Below are 24,595 nucleotides of genomic sequence, written 5' to 3' on the forward strand. Positions count from 1 at the left end.
GCACAGTGAAGGTTGTGGTGCTGTACAGCCCTGCCAAAAACAATTGCTAAAGCCAATAGGTCCCAAAGGCATGACCCACTGACTTTGCCAACGCTTGTTGCTTTACTGCTGGCGACCCTGACTGAAGTACTAATGATTATCATTGATAGTAATGTATTTTAACATTATATTGTTAGAAAATCTGAAGCTCCCCCCACCCCACCCCCAATCTTACTGACCAAGCTATGCCCCTGCTATGACAGAGGTATTCCTTGGCTGCATGACCTAGCTGCACTGCTAAAAACCCTCTGTTTTATAACAAATACAATATAGACTTGCAGCTACCAGTGGGGCTACTCGTGCCCCTCGCCGGCACCCCTCAGCAGCGGCGGGAGGAGATGAAATCTTTACATTCTGTTCCAGGGGTGAAGGTCGGCGGAGATTGCGCATCTCCTGAAAGGGTCATCGCTGTGTTTGCGCAGGTTTAATGTGTAGCCGAGCTGGTGGCCAGGGCCCTAGATAAGGGGCCCCGGGGTCAGCGCGTGCAGTTCTGGCCGCAGTGGGCATGGAGGCAGGCGGTGTTCGCCTCGGGGCGCTGTGCTTGGCTCTCTTTATCGCCTTCCCGTTGGCTTCGTCGAGGCCGGTGGCGGATGGAGCGGGTGCGGAGGATTACTCGGACCAGCAGGTGGATTCGGCGCAGGAGGTCAATGTCCGGGCCGGACTACAGCCCCGGGGGCCAAAACCACCAGCCTCCCAGGGGGTTACAAACGGCGAATTTCAAATGATCGTGGTAAGTGTGGTTGTAACCCAAAGCTCCGCGTCCTGAGAACGCAAGGTTTCCAGTCCTGGGCTTTCACTTGACCTCCCAAAGAATTCTGGGAGTTGTACTTCTGAGGGGTCTTTAATGGGCTTAAACGGCCGACGGTACCCGATAGTAATAGTTAGTAACACAAAAGTCCGGGATGAATGCCAATCAGCGATGTGGCAACACTAAATGATAAAAGGCAACTTTTAACAGATCTACCCATGATCAATTCTCAAGCCCTTACTATTCCGTGGAAATGGTCCAGGTAAAATTCATATTTTAGGAGATACACAGAAGAAAAGGTGTAAGTTTTGAACCAGAATGTGAACAAAACGAGAGCCCAAACTTCCAATCAAATATCTTTGGATTTTGTCAAACTCTAATGCCATCTCTCGTTACCAGCACCTAATCTGTCACAGCAGTTAGCTTGGTGGGTTAATGAGCCTGCTGCAGAGGACTCTTAGCCACCACCTGGTCACACTCCAAATTCTGGTGAGCTGGTTGAGCCTATCACAGAGTTAGGTAACATCAATGGCAGGTATCCCGCGAGCTGCAATACTGAAGCAGTCATCAACATGTAAACATAAGATTATTAGAAACGATTGCTTACGGTGATAGGTCAGGCCCGTCAAGAAATACACAATTGCGCCACTCGGAGACTTTCCCCAAGGGTGCAAGGCAGTGCTGGAATTGGAAAACCTTTACTCTGGGAGTCCATAATTTGGGGGTCAAGATGAGGAACACAAAGGGGGTTGAGTCACAAGGGGCAGAGTCATGAAAATCAGCCTGGCAGTCAGTTTATACATTTATTATTATGATTATTTTTTAATTCTGTCTCAAAGAAACTATTAGCACCAGGGAGACAGAAAATGTGTTGTGGCTTAAAGGGTTGCAAAGTTTGCATTTTAAAATATCTTCTGCGGCTAAAACACCTGCTGCAGAGAGCTTTATGTGCTCAGCAATAATGGCAAGATAGCTCTGGTGGTCAAAGCACTTGCTGGAGAGATCTGGGTTTTGTTTAGCAACATCCTTGACTCATAAAGTGGCATCGAGGATGAATGTGTCCCCCGCAAAGCACTTTGGGTAATATGCCGATGACAGATTATTGTATTTTGTAAGTAGGTTAGTGGTTCACTCTTTTTGACACAGATATCTTTTGATTACTTGCAGTCCATAAATTGCAAACCTTCTAATACAGCACAGTGAGCTACGAACCTGTGTCATGGGCCTGCATGCAAACTGCAAGACTTGGGTTTACAGCCTTATTGTTTTTTTTCCTCATCTGATAATATAAGGCTGCTAAAATGTATTTGGGGGGGGGGGGAGGGGTAGGGGGTAGGAGTAATAAAGGAAACCCAGAGCACCGTGTTACGTTTTAAATCCTGACTTTGTGTTTCTCCCAGATATACAATTTTAGCATATAATCCCTACCAGTAAATACAATGTAGGGCTCCTACATCTTTAACAATCTTTGTTTTATATAACATAATTCACATTTTGTGTATCATTTTTTGCCCGTGTGGGCGTGTGATGTAAAGTGCTCTGTCACCTTACACTGGGATGAGTAGCGCTGTAAAAGTGTTAAATAAAAACAAACTAGCAAGTACGAATTGATACACCCGACATTCTTACAGTGCATGGTTATCACTTAATGGGTTGCACAAAGTCAAAAGCCTCCAGATCGTAGTTTAAGTGCTTGTGAAGTGATAACAGTGCCCTTGTTACTCCATTGTATAGGCATCTAGGTGTAAGCCTGCACATCACATAGCTTCCAGGCAGCATCCTACTCAAACAAAAGGAGGGCTGATGGCTCTTTAAATACACCCTTTGTTTTGGGTCCAAACTGGAAGAGAAAACAAAACCCCTTCCATCTCACCGCTTTCAAACTGCTGCTGCACACAGAAAGCAGACAACATGCAGGCGCTGCTGAACTGTGTCCCAGTGTTGCTGAATTACACCAGGACTAATTCAGCTACTTCACTGGAGCCAGACATATCCCCGATCCAGCTGAATAATAACTACCGCATCGGGGATCTGGTGGGTTCCTCCTTCATTGCAGCACTGGTGCAAGGGCATCTCAGCGGTAGTAACCTAGCTTTGCATCAGGACCTGAGGGAGTTTTTTGCATGCGTTTGTCCTAGACAGGCCCCCTTTGCCTGGATTAGCAGGGCGTCAGCCCATCGTCTATTGTGGGTGAATGTGGAAGTCACCACAATTTGGGCTTTACGCCCTTAAGGATCTGAAACACACATTGTTAAAAGGCAACACCCGATACAAATAAAGAGCTCAACACTTTTAAACTTTTCCATTTAGAACTACCTCACTGAGTTTGGATACCTCCAAGAAACCGATGAGGAATACGTCATTCCAAACAAAACCTTCATCACCGAAGACGAGTTTCCGGAGGAGGTCATCAGCGGCCTGGAATGGTTCCAAAGGCAGAACGGATTAAAAGTTACAGGTAATCAGTTACTTTTGTTTTATTCTGATTGGGATATTTGTGAAAGGGGCAGCCCACCCCCACATCAAACGTTTTCATAATTGCCCTTCCCAGACTAATAAGCAGTGCAAGGTCATAAGTGGAAATGGATGAGCTAACCAGGACAGAGGTACGTGCCCCCCAATTCTGCGTCTGACCTCCATTGCATTATGTCATGAGTGAGTATCCACTCTTTGTGGGGTGGGTGGACCTGACCAAAGTACCCATACCACAACAGTTGGCTGGTGTGCTCTGGCTGCAAAAAGGTAACCACGGTAATGATTTCTAAACCACCATTAGAATATTGGAATGTTGCTAGCTCCATTGAAAACAATGGAGTGCTGCGGGCTTTTACTGGCCGGTAAAAGCCCACAGCGCCAACATTTCAATGTTCGCTTTGTTCACTGCAACAGCTGTGAACAAAGCCTCACGGAGCCCGAGGGGATTTTAATCCCCTCGGGCTCCGTGAACATTTTTTTTTTTAATAGAACATTCTGCCCTGTGTGGCAGAATGTTCTAATGGCCTTAGAACCCGCCGTAGCGTGCTCTACTGGCTATTAAAGGCCCTTTCCCTTGTTAATTGCCCTCGCCTTCGGCTCGGGCATTTAACGCGGGAGCGGGCCTTTAATAGCCGGTAGAGCCCGCTACGGCGGGTTCTAAGGCTATAATAGGGTCTTAACAGAAGATGCATTTTCCAACTCACTATTAATAGAAGAATGGTCGAGCCTGAGACCATGTTCAGAGCTTACTCAGCAACTTCAAAGCCATTGTTGGCTCGCTCGCGTTCAGTAATATATAGACAATCATGTAGTATAGTTCAAACCTCTATTGGCATAGTTCAGAATCACGTCATGTTATCTTATGTGTATTTGTAAAGTGCACTCAGTGCTTAATTTGTAAATAGAAAGGTGCCGGTGCTCAAAGCTCTTCTCTTAAACATGCGGCTGCTGCAATTAAAAGTGCAAGCCCATAATACTGAGGCAGCATAATCCTGAAGCAATCTCGGGCCTCTTCAATCCATTTACAGCCACTCCCCGCCCCTTCAGCTCACTCCTGCAGCTTCCTGCTTTTCCCCTTTCTGACGCTTTTTCGTTTTTCTCTTTCTCCTTCTTTCCCACGTGTCTTTGCTCGCAGTAAATGCTTGAGTCAGAAAACTAAGCGCCGGCACTCAGAAATAAGTGTCGGTGCTCCGCACCGGAAACAACAAGTACAAATTAAGCACTGAGTGCACCTGGGTGGATATCCTGGCTGTGAAGCAGGTGAAATTCAAGCCTAGCCTAGGGTTGGTGTGAGGATCTATTCAAAGAGCCAGGCCTTCAGCTTCTTGCAGAACTCAAGGATTAAAGAATCATCTCTGATGTGTAGCGTCAGATCATTCCAGGCTTTAGGAGTAATGTAGGACAAGGTTCTACCTCCAAATATGACTTTCCATATGCATGGAATGTGTGCAAGTAAGAGTCAGGCCAAGTGGAGGTGTCTAGATAGTTTGTGGAAAGAGAATCGGCTATTGAGGTAGGGTGGATCAATGCCCTATTATGTAATGTTTTGAAGGTGTGCGAGTGAGACTTTTGAAATGGGATTCTTTGTGTATTGGGAGGCAGTGGAGTTCCTTGAAGTATTCTGAGATGAGGTTCTTGGTGTGGGTGGTGGGGTGAGTGTGGGTCAGAGTTCATAACTCGTATTTATTTACGTACAAAAAAACTGAACTAAAACAGGCAGCTCAATTCACCCTAAAATGCAGATAAAGCAAGGAAGGTACCAGTCCATTCCCGGCTGGGTGGCAGGTACACCACAGTTAAGTAGTATTACTCCCTCATTCATGATGCACACTCTTGTAATTCACCATTCTAGACCCTGCCCGTGCAGGGTCTGTCTGCTTCACAACACAGGCTTTGCTGAGATGCTGAACTGCTTGATACTCAGAGATGACCTTCAGGGAGTGGCTCTTCCCTGTCATGTGTTCCGAGCCAGTGTGCTACACCTGCCATCCTTGGAGTGGTTTTCCCATAACTTTGTGCCTTCAAACCTCTTGTTTTCTGATTTTGTTTTTGCTGGCTTTAGGATTCTAAACATGATCAAATTGACTTATACCAAACTGGCATATTTCATTTACTTGTAAGTCTCTAGTAAAGTGGTGCTCTCTGTGTACCCAGGCCTGTAAATGAAATGCTAATAGTGGGCCTTCAGCCCTGATTGTGTCACCCACCTAAGTAGCCCATTAAACATGTCAGACCTGCCATTGCAGCCAGTATGTGCAATTGTAAATTGCCATTTTGATCTGGTTCTGGCAAAATAAACCTTTTCCCAGGCCTTAACCTTGCTTTTTAATACACAAAAGTCAGCCCCAGGGTAGCCCCTGGACAGCCCAGAGGGTGGGGTGCGGTGTATTTCAAAAGTTGAACATGTACTTCTAAATGATATGTCCTGGTAGTGAAAAAGTCTTAGATTAGTTTTCATTACTGCAAGGCCTACCTCTCCCATAGTATAACATTGGAGTTACCTTATTACCTGTAATAAGCCATAAATTCCAAATGGGACCAGGTAATCCGTTCATGTTTGGTGTCTTTGAAATTGTAGTAAAAACCCTCTCTTGGGCTAAAGTCAGATTTTAAATTACAGTTTTGAAAATGCCACTTCTAGAAAGTTGGCATTTTCTTTTCTTAGCCACTTGGTGCCTGCATCCTGTCACTGTGTCACATGACTATGTGTAGCTGACAGTTGGTCTTTGTGTATTGCTTCCAGCTAATAAGACAAAGGGAAGATATGTTTTTGGCAGGATGGGCCACTCTGTGTTAATGAGAGAGAGAAACTGTCACCTACCACACTTGCTCATCGCAAAGGATCTGCCTGAGCACTCTCACAAAGGGCTTGTCACTTGTCTATTGTGACTCTAGACAAGCTTGGGCCAGAGCAGGGAGGAAGGTGATGCTTGACACATCAGGGGTATGGAAACCTCTAAAAGCTTCCTCCACTTCAAAGTGGGCACCTGGTATTAATGCTGGACCTCAGACCCCAACTCTTCAGTACACTTATGGAACTGTGGCGATAGTAACAGGAAGAAGGACTGCTGTGCTGCTGAAAGGCCTGCCACTCTGCTGGACTGATGCCCTGCTGGACTGCTGCCTTGCTGGACTGCTGCTTTGCTTGATTGCTGCCTTGCTGCTTTCCTGCCTGAGACAGAGGGATTGGAACTGCAAATGAACCCAGGACTCTGTAGTGACTCCAAGGTTGCAGACTCCTGTTCAGAGCCACATGGACATAACAGGCTCCCAACCACTTGAAAAAGCACCCAGATCCAAGTTGGACCAAGCTTCCGACCCCCAAGTGGTGCCCCTCAAGTCCTGGACCCTTGGAGTGACCTCAGTGGAGCTGAATTGAAGTTTTGGGGCTCTTTGTGACTATGAATGGGCCTTTGCTATGAAAACCTTGTCTCTCGCATTGCTTGCCAATGAGACGTTCTGTCAACTTAACCCTTCACGGTACAGCATTGCCCACTCGCAGGGATCACCACCATGAAGCTCCTGTCTGATGGTTTTCAGCAACAACAGGATATTAGCGCTACAGCAACACAATGGCGGCCACTGTGAAACAAAAGTAGTGAGGCAGCGCAGGAGAAAAAGGGGGCAGCACAGGGGGAGAAAAATACAAAAACTTAAATAAAAAAGCACTTAGCTGATGGCCACCGCCTCGGCGCTCTTCTGCACCTCTTCTCTCGACTCCCAGTCCCCTACGCCACTCCAGATGCTACTCTCATGCTGGTAATACTTTTTACCATCCTAACAGCAGCACTGTGATTGGCCTGAGCAGCCTGTTGTGATGCTTAGTTAGAGCCTGGGAGTGTGTACTTTGTCTCCACCCACCTGTGCACCACAGCTCGGGTGGAAAGATCTAAGTGAGCATGTAGGTTTGGCATTCCTAGGGTGGCCGGCCAAACTGACATGCACTTGCAGCAGTGCCCACCACTCCTCCCCCTGCTGCAGCTGTTGTCCCTCAGGATGGGCCGCCTAACCCTGCCTTTGACCTGCTTTTATTTTTCATGTTTTCACTGCAGAGAGCAGTGGGGGATGCTCCTCCGCCTCAACGGAGGAGCTGCCACTGCAGCAACAACTGTCTGCGACGTCTGGCCTGCTCTTCGCACTGCTTTGATGACTGTCTGCCACACTTCCCTGATCCTCACAGCCCTCTCCACTGCGAGCAGGATTTTTTGTGCTGGTCTGAGAAGGTAACTTTTCAGTAGGACCGAACTGGTCTCTACATCTGACCTAGGCTCCATTGCGGTGGGCCTGAACTTGTGACTTTCTCACGGTCTCACATGACTAGATAGCCGCGAGTGCCACTTTGGTCTTTATGTTGCTATTTTCACTAAAATCTTTATAAAAAAAATCATAACTATGGTACTACTGATTAGATTTTTGGTGTCAAATTATTTATTAAATTTTGCTCTATTTTTCTAAATTGGTGTGGGATTGGTATTGTGTTGTGCTTGTATTTTATTACTGTTCGAAGTGCTGCATAAATAAATTCTTTACACATTGCCTCTAGCCTAAGCCTGACTGCCCTGTGCGAAGTTACCAGGGGGTTGAGCGCAGGTTAGTTTGAGGTTTGCTCGTGCCTCACTCTGACACGGATTGTGGTTGCTGGTTGAGTACGGTTTCCCCCTCACGTCTCCCCTCCCAGTGACCAATGTCTCACACATGCATGCAGAGAAGACTAGAGTGGTGCAGTGCAGATGATATATGCGCTACTGAAAGTGATGTGAAAGCATTCCAGTAACACCATCATTCATGCAGCTAGCTGACCACCATTTTGAATAAATGTTTTATTTTCTTCTGATTGCAAACTTCTGAAAACTATTTCTTCTCTATTTATCTTAATATTGCATAACTTCCCTTCTCCACACTACTTGAGGAGGGCAGGGAGTAGATTTATGATTTTTGCTGTACAGTGCTGTAACTAAAGTTGAAGACGGAGGAGGCAGCAGGCCAGAGCTATATTTATTAACAACAATTTGCAAATCCAATAAGTCTCACCTTTATAGTGCAAGTACTGAGCTTTTAGCTTTGCCTGTGTTTGTCTTTACAGTATTGTTTAAAAAAAGAAATGAAAAAAAACATTTAAAAACACAAAAGGAAAAGCAAACACAGATCTTAAGGTATATCAAAATTGTACATTGAATTCAATGTTTTTAATCTTTATTAATGGTGTGGTTTATATTTCTAATACTTTTCACTTACGAAACTCTGAACAGAATATAAAAAGAATAAAGATGTGCCAAAATGTAAAGGGAAATGCTTGCCAAGGCCTAATTTACTTAACCCAAGGATTCAGCCATTTGTTCCCCTGTGGGAGCCCAGGGAGCAGATTTATTGGCCTGCAGCAGAAATGTCATGTTAAGTACACCATCTGCCTCAAACATGCACTGCTCGAGTGGAGCAGATTACCCTTTTTCCAGTGCCATCAGGTGTAATATCCAAAAACGAAAATAGAGTGCCTAGTGCAACAAACTTTAAGGTGCTGGAAAGAATGCTTCAGTTATTTTCAGCCAGTGGTGATGACTCGGAGCTGCATTTCAGTTCGTCATGTTTTGCCCACTGTGCCTCTCTAGACAGAGGCCTGCCATTTGCAAATCGGTTTTGGTTCTGCTCCATTAGGAACAGCCAATCCGGAAGGCTAGGCCAGGTCCCTTCCAGGCACGAACATAGGTAACTCCATACCAGTGCTTAATTTGTAAATAAAAATGTGCTGGTGCCCAAAGCTGCTCTCTGAAACACGCAGCTGCTGCAATTAAATGTGCAACACAATGTACTGAGGCAGCATATTCTTGAAGCTGTCTCAGGCCTCTTAAATCCATTTACAGCCACTGCCTGCCTCTTCGACTCACTCTTGCAGCTTTCTGCTTTCTCCCTTTGTGACGCCTTTTCGTCCTTCTCTTCCTCCGTCTTACCCATTTGTATTTTTTGCTCGTAGTAAATGCCTGATGTAGAAACATCAGTGCAGGCCCCCAAAAATAAGTGCTGGTTCCCCACCCCCCCCCCCCCCCCCCCCACCGGCAAACACCGGCTCAAATTAAGCACTGCTCCATACCAGTTTCATCCTAATCAGGCCTTGTCAGCAAAGCATATCTTGAGGTCTGTTGGATAGTTCCACATCTGGGCATATGCTTCACACATCGCATCTAGTGCAACAAACAACGGAGAGATTAAAATAATGCTTAAATCAATTTCAGCCACTGGTGATTGCTGGGGCCACATTCCAGTCCACCATTTTTCTCCCACTTTGCCACTAGAGACAGAGATGAGCCGCATGCAAATTCACCTTATTTCTTCTCCTGCCTGAACTGACAGATTCAACCAGGAAAACATGTTTCTCGAAACACTTGTAGTCATTTTGCATGCGTTAATGCGACATAAAATAACTAGAGCTCCCAGAACTCCTGTTAAAATATCCACCCACTTTGAACTCCACTTCTAATTGCAACAAGCAAGTGAAGAGAGTAAGCCCAACACTCCTTAGAAAAGTTTCTTTCACCCACCCACCCGTCATCTCTTCACCTTTCAATCCATCCATTAGGCCATCTTCTATCCTTTTTCCAGTCCTTGCCTTCATTCTTACAACCATCCATTCACCCTTCCATCCATCTGTTCACCTATTCAGTCTTATTGTCCTCCTTCAGTTGATCTATCCACCCTTACTCCCAGAATTTTTTTCACTCTTCTCTCCATCCTTCACCCTCGCTTGTCCACTCCACTGTGGTATTCACTTAGAGTTATTTATAAGTTTTTGTCCGTGTTCATCCAGATCTGAGAGACCAATAAAGAATTATTATACTTGTTAGTGGAACCCATCTTAGCAGCACATTGGTCCATTGGCAACCTACGCGTGAGCTCCAGCTGGTATAGGGGGGCAGGGGAGGGGATGCGAGGGTCGCAACAGCACTGTGCTGGAAAGCTTGAAGTACCCAGTTGGGAGCCGCAAGAGCAGGATAGAAAGAGGGGGAGTGTGAGGGTCGAAGGCGGTCGCAGAAGCAAAGGAGGCAGAATGTCAATAGAAGAGGATTGCCCAAGAGTTGAGACCGTATCTCATAGTGTAGGGTCTGGATGTACAAGCTGAAAATCAATCTCTGGCCATGACCCGTGCTCTCTGTTTGTGTGTTTGACTTAGCATGACCTGTTATGAGCTACTGTCTGTACCACATAAAGCGGAGTTTGAATTTGTTAGCAGTACACACACCCCTCCCCGCCCCGTGACAAAGGTTTGGAGTCACAGCTTCCATGGGGAGCAGGGTCAGTACTGAATTTGGATTATGTCTACAGTGGCACAATGGGCGAAAAATAATCAGTTGAAATGCTACCCCGAGCATTCACCACCGGTCAGCCTATGCAAGCACTCTCCCCGTTACCTTTTGGGTGTTTGGTTGCCAGTTGTATGCCTGGACACGTGAGACTGCTGCAGCTTTCTAAGTCTACTACTGCCAATGTTTGTAAATTCAATTTTCAACAATTCATGGAATACGTCTGTAGGTGCAGATTTACTACTTTTTTGGTAAAACGGTCAATCTATGTTTTTTATTTAAGATCCTGAGCCAAAAAATGAACAAGATAAAACCTCTCAATGAAATGAGAATGACAAGAAAAACTGACACAGATGTAGCAGAACGAACTCAGCGCCCCAGAACAAACTGCCAAACAGAGAAAGCATTCAAGGGGTCCCACCTGGGAGTTCTCCTTAGGAATTCAGGACTATGGTCACGTACAACTCAACGACTAGGAGTCCCTGCCCTGGGGTGACATATTTGCATTAGCAACGCATTTTCGCAGCCACTCTCTTCTTCGTCTCCAAGAAACCTTAATGGTACAGCTTTCAAATCAATGAAACATGGCAGGGCGCCATGTTTCTACTCCTCACCTTTTACTGATCATTTTATCAAGTGACCGACAACCCCATGTACTAAACCAGAGTCACAAGTAGAGGAAGTCACTCAAGCACGTTATTAAGGCTAGCTGATGTGAACCATGGGTCTGGTGTGGCTTTAAGAATATGTGCACAAGCTGAGCCATGAAAACATTCGGCATGTATATTGTACAGCAAACGTAATGTAAAAACATGATATAATCTCTTGAATTTTGTAAATAAAAAAAGTGTATTTCTTTAACATGCAGAAATGTTTCACCTTTGTACATCAGATTACATCACTGCATAGCAAGACATTTATTAAAAGTGATATTTGTGGAAACATTTATGGCCAGTCACCCAATGACAATGCCAAAAGTGAAGTAAGAGGCAAGTCAGGGGGCGAGATTCTTAATACAGATGGAGTAACAATATAGTCTATTGAATCTAACATACAAGGTCCTTCTACAGCGTTCATCCTCACCGCAAGTATTTTGAAGCGCGCTCATGCGTGATAATAAAGAAAAGGGAGTCTGTGAAATAAAATATTTTCCTAGCATCACAATTTGACAGGGAAGCTAGTATTGATTTCAGGTTATCTGGTTTCACATTTTGAAATTCAGCCAGCAGAAGTGCATCTCTGTCTCCTCTGGTCTCTCTCCCGTTTACATCAAAGGTCACTGTTTGGTCTTTCATTCCTGTCTTAGGACACAAGAGAAACAGACATAGAGATAAACAGACAAAGACATAGCAGATACGTGTCAGGGCCACCACACCCAACTACCAAGTCAAGAACACATTTATTTGGCTGGTGCCTCAGCCCCAAACAATCCTCCCTGAAACTACACCCCTGAGAGTGAAATCGAATGACAGGTTGGTGTGTGTGTGTGAAGTCTTCTCTTACATCCTTTAAATAAATAAATGCTGCTTCTTGGGCAGATGTGAGCAGCAGAGGAGCACCCCATAGGCATGCACTGGTTACAGGCAGCCATGTTTAATGGTCTTTAGAGCCTACCAAGGAGCAATGACGAGCAGCTAAGTCTTCAGTGGTGTGACGGAACAGTGACTGAAAGACATGCACTTGGTACAGACAGCCATGTTCAATGGTCTACACAGTCTGCCAACAAGTGATGGAATAGCAGCTTAGATGCATGCAATTGTTACAGGCAGTCATGTTTAATGGTCTACAGAGCCTACCCATAGCAATGGAAGTGCAGCCTAGAGGTATGCACTGGTTACACACTGCCACGTTTAATGTTCTATGGAGTTTATCCTGGAGTGATGGAAGAGCAGCTCAGAGGCATGCACTGGTTACAGGCAGCCATATTTAATGTTCTATAGATTCTATCCAGGAGCGATAGAAGAGTATCCTATAGTCCTGCACAGGTTACAGACAGCCACGTTTAATGTTCTATAGACTCTATCCAGAAGTGATAGAAGAGCATCTTATAGGCATGCACAGGTTACAGACAGCCACGTTTAATGTTCTATAGACTCTATCCAGAAGTAATAGAAGAGCATCTTATAGGCATGCACAGGTTACAGACAGCCATGTTTAATGTTCTATAGACTCTATCCAGGAGTGATAGAAGAGCAGCTTATATGCATGCACCGGCTACAGGTGGTCATGTTTAATGGTCTGTATAGTCTACCTAGGAACGGTTCAAAGGCATGCACTGGATAGAGGCATAAAATCTGCAAAGGAAAGAGCAGAAGGAATGTAGTAAATGGCTGTGGCCTATGCCTAACTCCTATGTGTCACGTTCGGCCCTTTGTCAGTCAGAATCAGCATTTTCTTGCTAGAGTAGATGATCTGTGAAGTCTGCAAGGAGCCACAGAGGTGCTACCACCAGGAAGTCCCTGGTTACAAGCATCAAAGTAAATACTGTATTGAGTCCACCCAGGAGCAGTAGAGGGACTCCTCCGGTCAGGCATTCTGCACAGGCAGCGTGATGTATGAGCTATGGACTTCACCTAGAAGCGATAGAAGAGTGACCCACAGGCATGCACTGGTTACATGTCACCAAGGTAAATGATCCATAGAGTTCCTCCAGGAATCAACTGCTTGCACCAGTATATCCTGCATCTGTCACTTGAAGAAGTAATAGTGGTGGCAAAAGGGCAATGTTGTGGAAGGAATATAATCAGAAGAATCCGTGAACTAAATGATTATTGTCACTCCATGAATGCTTAACCTTTCCTACAGTAGTACAATGCAAGGGGTGCTCACTGTTATCCCCGCCTTTTCTCTCCAACCAACCTGTCAGAAGAAAGAGGATTCAGGGACATCTTAAGGATTTGGGGGGCCCTGGGCCATGCCTATTTTGGAGCCCCCTGTTCAGAACAGCTTTGAATTTATGATCCAATATCCGCTCTTTCATGCCACGTTTGTCATGTCACTGAGAGTGCACAGGCACACTGTCCAAATTCTAAATGTGTTTACATCTAATATTCAGACATATTGATTTAACACAGCAGCAACTCACTAAATTACACAATAATCTCTGTGACCCCCTCCCATTTCTCATCTTTGAGGTCCTGCTTTGACCTAAAAGAACATTTTTTATGGATGTTGCATGAAACATAAACACATTTCTCTGCAAACTGTCTGTAATAGACTCTCAAACATCACCCACATTAAAATAAATGAAAGGAACACAGTAGTTAAAACAATCTGTTTAAGAATTATTCAAGGTCATTAGGGCAGGACTCTGGACAGAACAGAGCTGGCTCTATCAGGGGTCCCCTGAAAGGCTGGGGCCCTGACCCAGAGCCCACTTTGCCCAGGCCTTAAAACGTCTCTGAGAGGATTATAGGAGCGAATCCAGATGCAATTCCAGGGCAAACTCTGATACACTGTCTTGTTTGTCAACCACACAATGACCTGTCCTGGATCTTGAAGGTTTACTTAACTTCCTAAGTCAAGTCTACAGGACAAAGGTTAACTTATCGAAACCTAGTGCCCTTTGAATTGGTAACTCGAAAAACGTGGCAGCTGGATAGCTGTCTCTTTAAAGTGGTGGAAGATACATTTATTTACATTGGTTTCGAAACATCTCTGAACTACCCCACCGCTTAAAAAACAAATATAGGTCTCTTGCAACATACTGCAAAAGTCACAGCGGGATGGAAGACTGAAATATTCTGTTAATCCAAATATCTTCTAGCTTTTAAAACAAACAGATTGGTGCCATTTTCCTATCATAGGCTTAATGCTTCCTGATATTCATAAGAAGTCTGAGCAGTCCACTTACGGTTAGAGACCTGAGAAGACATTGAAACCCCACCAGTTACGGGTGAAATTGCTTCGGATCTCTGTCAAATACCGAGAGTCTAACTCCAGTGGATACTGTCATTACCTTACAGTAGGAAGAATGATATAAATGTTAAGGTTGGCTGGGTTACCAACTAACGGGTTTGAGCCTAGGCAGGGCCACCGGAAAAAATGTTTTCAATTTCTTCCTTTTACTGGTATAGGGAACTAGTAAAGCTAAGAGTGGTGGCGAGTAGGCGCAGTAGATTACAGAAGGGATAACCATCATAAAAGGAAGGAGTCAGACTGTTGATGGGTATCATCAAACCCTGGGTGGATGTAGCAGTCTAGTAGCATAAGACAGATACAACACTCATTAGGTAGAACAGGTTGCATGGCAGTGCACATCCTGATGTGCTCATCTTGCAAAAGTTTGAAAATAAAGAAAAAGAGGGTTTCAGATGAAGGGGATCTCGATCAGTATGGCGAAGGACCAAGCAAACTCGGTCTGTGGGTAGAAACAAGGAGTGTTCATAACTGGCTCCATGATCTGAGGACAATCATGTCTGTGATATGTAGGACATGAAGTTCAGATTGAGAAGAAAATGTTTTAATTCCTAATGAAAGCGGGCAGAGATGTTGTGCGAAAGGCTTAAGGGAGGGAATTCCAAACCTCAGGCGCACACCAGATGAAAGGTTGGGTTAAGGTGCATCTTTTGTTAAAGGCAAATGTATTCAGAATTATGGACTCAGAGCTGCAGAGATGTCAAGATCCAACAGAAACCATTCATCTATTTCCAAATAATGAAAAGTATTGGCATAGCTGATTTTGTGAACAATGCGTGCTATTTTATAAGTGAATCTACCTTGAAGAGAAAGCCAACTCAATGAGTTAAGGACTGGGGTGATGTGCGCAAAATGTCCAACATTAGAGGCACTTACTACATACTTGTTTTACACCTGAGTGAAACTTCAGACTTTGCCCTTAAAGTTGGCAAAGTTTGTGCAATAAGCTCTGTTTCCTTACTTCTTCCATCTTTGTGTGCAGGAGATGATTTCTGCACAAAAGTATGTTTTTGTAAATGCTTTTCTTGCAAAACTTTTTATTCATAAAATAATTCTGCTGATGAAAATTTATTTGAGAAATATTTCTCAGTGAAAGATGAAGTTGTTCCTACTGTTATATTTTTTAAACCACTTGTGAAATTCTAAAAATTAGAACATTTTGTTCCCTGCCACTCAGCAACTGCAGTAGACCATGACAAACTGTGGTGACTGAAGAGTGACTAAACATTTCTCTAGGAAGTGACTGGATTCTTGAACGAATTCGCTTACCTCTTTCCAGAAGTCAGATCTGGATCAAAAGGCATGGGAAGTGACTTCGAACCACATCAAAGCCACCTTTGGTAACCTTCCTGGGAATTTAGGCAACAATGAGAATAAAGCTTCTTAGAATCTCCTCCTATCGAGCAGTGACATGTAGTTAACGTCTGCATTCATTTTTAGGCTATCATGGTCTGGTAGATGCCCTGCTGCGAAGCTTTCTCCAAGCAATCCAGATATGGCTTAGCTTCATCCTTCCACCTCCCCCGGTCCTGAGCAAATGTTACTCAAATCCTGCTTTTGCTTCTTAAGCTCTCCAAACTGAACTCTGAAGTATTTTGGCGTCTCTGTGAATCAGAGTCCCCTACCAACATACATCTGAAGAGCTCCTGGTCACTTAAATGCAGGAATGGAGGAGGAAGTACATTAAGTGGGGGTGTCTTCTGCCTCCTGACTGTATCAGGTGGGTCCTCCATAACACTCAAAGCAATTAGACCTCTACCAACAAATGTATCTTCTCTCTCTACAACACCATTCCTGCAGCTGGTGATCCCTATCCCTAGCCTAAAGGAGTGGAACTAAAAGCCTTTTAAGACATCCCTGGTTTGTCTAGTTCTAATTGACAAACCCTGATGAATTGAAATCATGTCAGAGGAATGCCCTTAGAAAAATATAGTGCCCAATCTGAGAAAAATGCCTCACTGGGCTGATGGGCAACCCAGAAACCCTGGTGTGACTGTCAGATACTCTAGTGGGCCTTTGCTCTTTGTGTCAGTCCTAGATCTATCAATTTTTAACAAGTTTGAGTCTGAGCCACACATCTGTGCCTTTAAATGATGTTCTGGACTGCTCCTGAAACTAACTCCGACATCCTAAATAACCCATAAAATGCCAAGAAAAAGCTGGTCTGAACAGCTAGTGATAAGGAGACCTGGGGAAGGCTCCCTTATAGGTATTTAATACCTTTGTGTCAGTTATGTGAAACACATCACACAAACCATGGTAGAGTGTGTGTGCACCCTGTGCATGGTCGTATCTTATACATTATTGAACCATTCCATGAAACAGAGGGGATAGGGATGTCACATATCACACAAACCATGGTAGAGTGTGTGTGCACCCTGAGCATGGTCTGATCTTATACATTATTGACCATTACATGTGACAGAGGGGTTAGGGATTTCACACATCACACAGACCATGGTAGAGTATTATTGAATCATTACATGCAACAGAGTTAAGCAGTGCTTAATTTGTAAATAAAAACGTGCTGGTGCCCAAAGCCCTCCTCTCAAACACGCGGCTGCTGCAATTAAATGTGTGAAAATGGAATACTGAGGCAGCGTAATCCTGATGCCATCTCGGGCCTCTTCAATCCATTTAAAGCCACTTTCTGCCCCTTCAGCTCACTCTTGCAGATTTCTACTTTCTCCCTTTGTGATGCTTTTTCATTTTTCCCTTTCTCCGTCTTTCCCATATGTGTCTTTTGCTCGCACCAAATGCTTGACACAGAAGAATAAGCCCCGGCCCTCAAAAATAGGTGTTGGTGCTCAGCACCGTAAACAAGTACAAATTAAGCACTGGGGGTAGGGATTTCACACATCACACAAACCATGGTAGAGTGCGTGTGCACCCGGAGCATGGACTTAACTTATACGTTATTGAACCATTACATGCAACAGAGGGGCTAGGGATTTCACACATCACACAAACCATAGTAGAGTGTGTGTGCACCCTGAGCATGGTCCCGTCTTATACATTATTGAACCATTCCATGCAACAGAGGGGGATAGGGATTTCACACACCACACAAACCATTGTAGAGTGTGTGTGCACCCTGAGCATGGTCTCGTACATTATTGAAATATACATGCAACAGAGGGGGATAGGGATTTCACACATCACACAAACCATGGTAGAGTGTGTGTGCACCCGGAGCATGGTCTTATCTTATACATTATTGAACTATTACATGCAACAGAGGGGGATAGGGATTTCACACATTACACAAACCATGGTAGAGTGTGTCTGTGCACCCTGAGCATGGCCCCATCTTATACATTATTGAACCATTACATGCAACAGAGGGTGTAGGGATTTCACACATCTCACAAACCATGGTAGAGTGTGTGTGCACCCTGAGCATGGTCCCATCTTATACATTATTGAACCATTCCATGCAACAGAGGGGATAGGGATTTCACACATCTCACAAACCATGGTAGAGTGTGTGTGCACCCTGAGCATGGTCCCATCTTATACATTATTGAACTATTACATGCAACAGAGGGGGATAGGGATTTCACACATTACACAAACCATGGTAGAGTGTGTGTGCACCCGGAGCATGGTCTTATCTTATACATTATTGAACCATTACATGCAACAGAGGGGGATAGGGATTTCACACATCACACAGACCATGGTAGAGTGTGTGTGCACCCTGAGCATGGTCTCGTACATTATTGAACCATTCCATGCAACAGAGGGGGTAGTGATTTCACACATCACACAAACCATGGTAGAGTGTGTGTGTGCACCCTGAGCATGGCCCCATATTATACATTATTGAACCATTACATGCAACAGAGTGTGTAGGGGTTTCACACATCACACAAACCATGGTAGAGTGTGTGTGCACCCTGAGCATGGTCTCGTACATTATTGAACCATTCCATGCAACAGAGGGGGTAGGGATTTCACACATCACACAAACCATGGTAGAGTGTGTGTGTGCACCCTGAGCATGGTCTCATCTTATACAATATTGAACCATTCCATGCAACAGAGGGGATAGGGGTTTCACACATCACACAAACCATGGAAGAGTGTGTGTGCACCCTGAGCATGGTCTCCTCATACATTATTGAACTATTACATGCAACAGAGGGGGACAGAGATTTCACACATCACACAAACCATGGAAGAGTGTGTGTGCACCCTGAGCATGGTCTCCTCTTATACATTATTGAACCATTACATGCAACTGAGGGGGATAGGGATTTTTACACATCACACAGACCAGAGTGTGTGTGCACCCTGAGCATGGTCCCATCTTACACATTATTGAACCATTCCATGCAATAGAGGGGGTAGGGATTTCACACATCACACAGACCATGGTAGAGTATTATTGAACCATTACATGCAACAGAGGGGATAGGGATTTCACACATCACACAGACCACGGTAGAGTGTGTGTGCACCCGGAGCATGGTCTTATCTTATACATTATTGAACCATTACATGCAACAGAGGGGGATAGGGATTTCACACATCACACAGACCATGGTAGAGTGTGTGTGCACCCTGAGCATGGTCTCGTACATTATTGAACCATTCCATGCAACAGAGGGGGTAGTGATTTCACACATCACACAAACCATGGTAGAGTGTGTGTGTGCACCCTGAGCATGGCCCCATCTTATACATTATTGAACCATTACATGCAACAGAGGGTGTAGGGGTTTCACACATCACACAAACCATGGTAGAGTGTGTGTGCACCCTGAGCATGGTCTCGTACATTATTGAACCATTCCATGCAACAGAGGGGGTAGGGATTTCACACATCACACAAACCATTGTAGAGTGTGTGTGCACCCTGAGCATGGCCCCATCTTATACAATATTGAACCATTCCATGCAATAGAGGGGGTAGGGATTTCACACATCACACAAACCATGGTAGAGTGTGTGTGTGCACCCTGAGCATGGTCTCATCTTATACAATATTGAACCATTCCATGCAACAGAGGGGATAGGGGTTTCACACATCACACAAACCATGGAAGAGTGTGTGTGCACCCTGAGCATGGTCTCCTCATACATTATTGAACTATTACATGCAACAGAGGGGGACAGGTATTTCACACATCACACAAACCATGGTAGAGTGTGTGTGCTCCCTGAGCATGGTCTCCTCTTATACATTATTGAACCATTACATGCAACTGAGGGGGATAGGGATTTTTACACATCACACAGACCAGAGTGTGTGTGCACCCTGAGCATGGTCCCATCTTACACATTATTGAACCATTCCATGCAATAGAGGGGGTAGGGATTTCACACATCACACAGACCATGGTAGAGTATTATTGAACCATTACATGCAACAGAGGGGATAGGGATTTCACACATCACACAGACCACGGTAGAGTGTGTGTGCACCCGGAGCATGGTCTTATCTTATACATTATTGAACCATTACATGCAACAGAGGGGGATAGGGATTTCACACATTACACAAACCATGGTAGAGTGTGTGTGCACCCGGAGCATGGTCTTATCTTATACATTATTGAACCATTACATGCAACAGAGGGGGATAGGGATTTCACACATCACACAGACCATGGTAGAGTGTGTGTGCACCCTGAGCATGGTCTCGTACATTATTGAACCATTCCATGCAACAGAGGGGGTAGTGATTTCACACATCACACAAACCATGGTAGAGTGTGTGTGTGCACCCTGAGCATGGCCCCATCTTATACATTATTGAACCATTCCATGCAACAGAGGGTGTAGGGGTTTCACACATCACACAAACCATGGTAGAGTGTGTGTGCACCCTGAGCATGGTCTCGTACATTATTGAACCATTCCATGCAACAGAGGGGGTAGGGATTTCACACATCACACAAACCATGGTAGAGTGTGTGTGTGTGTGCACCCGGAGCATGGTCTCATCTTATACAATATTGAACCATTCCATGCAACAGAGGGGATAGGGGTTTCACACATCACACAAACCATGGAAGAGTGTGTGTGCACCCTGAGCATGGTCTCCTCATACATTATTGAACTATTACATGCAACAGAGGGGGACAGGGATTTCACACATCACACAAACCATGGAAGAGTGTGTGTGCACCCTGAGCATGGTCTCCTCTTATACATTATTGAACCATTACATGCAACTGAGGGGGATAGGGATTTTTACACATCACACAGACCAGAGTGTGTGTGCACCCTGAGCATGGTCGCATCTTACACATTATTGAACCATTCCATGCAATAGAGGGGGTAGGGATTTCACACATCACACAGACCATGGTAGAGTATTATTGAACCATTACATGCAACAGAGGGAATAGGGATTTCACACATCACACAGACCACGGTAGAGTGTGTGTGCACCCTGAGCATGGTCTCGTACATTATTGAACCATTCCATGCAACAGAGGGGGTAGTGATTTCACACATCACACAAACCATGGTAGAGTGTGTGTGTGCACCCTGAGCATGGCCCCATCTTATACATTATTGAACCATTACATGCAACAGAGGGTGTAGGGGTTTCACACATCACACAAACCATGGTAGAGTGTGTGTGCACCCTGAGCATGGTCTCGTACATTATTGAACCATTCCATGCACCAGAGGGGGTAGGGATTTCACACATCACACAAACCATTGTAGAGTGTGTGTGCACCCTGAGCATGGCCCCATCTTATACAATATTGAACCATTCCATGCAACAGAGGGGGTAGGGATTTCACACATCACACAAACCATGGTAGAGTGTGTGTGTGCACCCTGAGCATGGTCTCATCTTATACAATATTGAACCATTCCATGCAACAGAGGGGATAGGGGTTTCACACATCACACAAACCATGGAAGAGTGTGTGTGCACCCTGAGCATGGTCTCCTCATACATTATTGAACTATTACATGCAACAGAGGGGGACAGGGATTTCACACATCACACAAACCATGGTAGAGTGTGTGTGCTCCCTGAGCATGGTCTCCTCTTATACATTATTGAACCATTACATGCAACTGAGGGGGATAGGGATTTTTACACATCACACAGACCAGAGTGTGTGTGCACCCTGAGCATGGTCCCATCTTACACATTATTGAACCATTCCATGCAATAGAGGGGGTAGGGGTTTCACACATCACACAAACCATGGTAGAGTGTGTGTGTGCACCCTGAGCATGGCCCCATCTTATACATTATTGAACCATTCCATGCAACAGAGGGTGTAGGGGTTTCACACATCACACAAACCATGGTAGAGTGTGTGTGCACCCTGAGCATGGTCTCGTACATTATTGAACCATTCCATGCAACAGAGGGGGTAGGGATTTCACACATCACACAAACCATGGTAGAGTGTGTGTGTGTGCACCCTGAGCATGGTCTCATCTTATACAATATTGAACCATTCCATGCAACAGAGGGGATAGGGGTTTCACACATCACACAAACCATGGAAGAGTGTGTGTGCACCCTGAGCATGGTCTCCTCATACATTATTGAACTATTACATGCAACAGAGGGGGACAGGGATTTCACACATCACACAAACCATGGAAGAGTGTGTGTGCACCCTGAGCATGGTCTCCTCTTATACATTATTGAACCATTACATGCAACTGAGGGGGATAGGGATTTTTACACATCACACAGACCAGAGTGTGTGTGCACCCTGAGCATGGTCGCCTCTTACACATTATTGAACCATTCCATGCAATAGAGGGGGTAGGGATTTCACACATCACACAGACCATGGTAGAGTATTATTGAACCATTACATGCAACAGAGGGAATAGGGATTTCACACATCACACAGACCACAGTAGAGTGTGTGCGCACCCGGAGCATGGTCTTATCTTATACATTATTGAACCATTACATGCAACAGAGGGGGATAGGGATTTCACACATCACACAGACCATGGTAGAGTGTGTGTGCACCCTGAGCATGGTCTCGTACATTATTGAACCATTCCATGCAACAGAGGGGGTAGTGATTTCACACATCACACAAACCATGGTAGAGTGTGTGTGTGCACCCTGAGCATGGCCCCATCTTATACATTATTGAACCATTACATGCAACAGAGGGTGTAGGGGTTTCACACATCACACAAACCATGGTAGAGTGTGTGTGCACCCTGAGCATGGTCTCGTACATTATTGAACCATTCCATGCACCAGAGGGGGTAGGGATTTCACACATCACACAAACCATTGTAGAGTGTGTGTGCACCCTGAGCATGGCCCCATCTTATACAATATTGAACCATTCCATGCAACAGAGGGGGTAGGGATTTCACACATCACACAAACCATGGTAGAGTGTGTGTGTGCACCCTGAGCATGGTCTCATCTTATACAATATTGAACCATTCCATGCAACAGAGGGGATAGGGGTTTCACACATCACACAAACCATGGAAGAGTGTGTGTGCACCCTGAGCATGGTCTCCTCATACATTATTGAACTATTACATGCAACAGAGGGGGACAGGGATTTCACACATCACACAAACCATGGTAGAGTGTGTGTGCTCCCTGAGCATGGTCTCCTCTTATACATTATTGAACCATTACATGCAACTGAGGGGGATAGGGATTTTTACACATCACACAGACCAGAGTGTGTGTGCACCCTGAGCATGGTCCCATCTTACACATTATTGAACCATTCCATGCAATAGAGGGGGTAGGGATTTCACACATCACACAGACCATGGTAGAGTATTATTGAACCATTACATGCAACAGAGGGGATAGGGATTTCACACATCACACAGACCACGGTAGAGTGTGTGTGCACCCGGAGCATGGTCTTATCTTATATATTTTTGAACCATTCCATGCAATAGAGGGGGTAGGGATTTCACACATCAGACAGACCATGGTAGAGTATTATTGAACAATTACATGCAACAGAGGGGATAGGGATTTCACACATCACACAAACCATGGTAGTGTGTGTGTGCACCCTGAGCATGGTCTCGTACATTATTGAACTGTTCCATGCAACAGAGGGGGACAGGGATTTCACACATCACACAAACCATGGTAGAGTGTGTGTGCACCCTGAGCATGGCCCCATCTTATACAATATTGAACCATTCCATGCAACAGAGGGGATAGGGATTTCACACATCACACAAACCATGGTAGAGTGTGTGTGCACCCTGAGTATGGTCTCCTCTTATACATTATTGAACTATTACATGCAACAGAGGGGGTAGGGATTTCACACATCACACAGACCATGGTAGAGTATTACTGAACCATTCCATGCAACAGAGGGGATAGGGGTTTCACACATCACACAAACCATGGTAGAGTGTGCGTGCACCCTGAGCATGGTCTTATCTTATATATTTTTGAACCATTACATGCAAGAGAGAGAGTAGGGATTTCTTCATGTGGGTTACTATTTGAAGACCGACCTCTTTGGTCACACAAATGCACCTAACCCATTCTAAGTTGTCCATTGTGCAGATACCCATGCCTCATCCCACCCCATGTATCCACAGGCCTTTGACGTTACTGTCTGAGGTTCACCAACTATTTAACTAAGATAACCACATGCTTGTTTTACAGTGGAGGGCTACGGTGCCCTTTTGACTTCTGGCAACATTGCACAAGCCTTGGTTTTGTAAATACAGAGCCGTATGGACACATTCGTGTTAGCATCGTTGTACCCTGCCAACAAGAGGCTCTTGCTCCCAGAAACTATTTTTTTTGTCGACGTAAAAAATTCAGCAATTTTTTTCTTTATTGAATTAAAAAATATTTTTCTATGTTATTGCATTGGTTCAGTGCAACATTAACCCAAAGGCCTCTCGGAATTAAATAGTATTAGACACGTGCAAAACAGCAGTCACACAATCTTATCCACAAAGGTTTTATCCTCTTCACAAATCTTCTGAAGGTCTGATTGCTTCCCTTTGAAGGGCATTCCACAAGGAGGCGAAAGCGCTGAGAAAGGCCACCCAGTCAATCTCCTATGTATTTGTAAACTACTTGTAAAGCACACTTTCTTGGGAGAATCAGACACAAAGAGTTAGTGGAACACAATGTTGCTCCTGGTTGATAAAACCTTTG

At 44.8% G+C, this 24,595-nt stretch overlaps 1 protein-coding gene across 1 annotated transcript in view; it reads left to right on the forward strand.

Moving 5' to 3' along the window:
- The first annotated feature begins 430 nt into the window (after positions 1-430).
- Positions 431-24,595, forward strand: part of LOC138260408 (matrix metalloproteinase-18-like) — a 112,681-nt gene continuing 88,516 nt past the window's right edge. Inside the window, exons 1-2 of the mRNA XM_069208857.1 lie at positions 431-769; positions 3,098-3,245. Coding sequence (XP_069064958.1) covers positions 545-769; positions 3,098-3,245 — 373 coding nt within the window. The 5' untranslated portion in view covers positions 431-544. The remainder of the gene's footprint in view (positions 770-3,097; positions 3,246-24,595) is intronic.

Source organism: Pleurodeles waltl, chromosome 9 (genome assembly GCF_031143425.1).
Source record: "Pleurodeles waltl isolate 20211129_DDA chromosome 9, aPleWal1.hap1.20221129, whole genome shotgun sequence".
NCBI lineage: Eukaryota > Metazoa > Chordata > Amphibia > Caudata > Salamandridae > Pleurodeles > Pleurodeles waltl.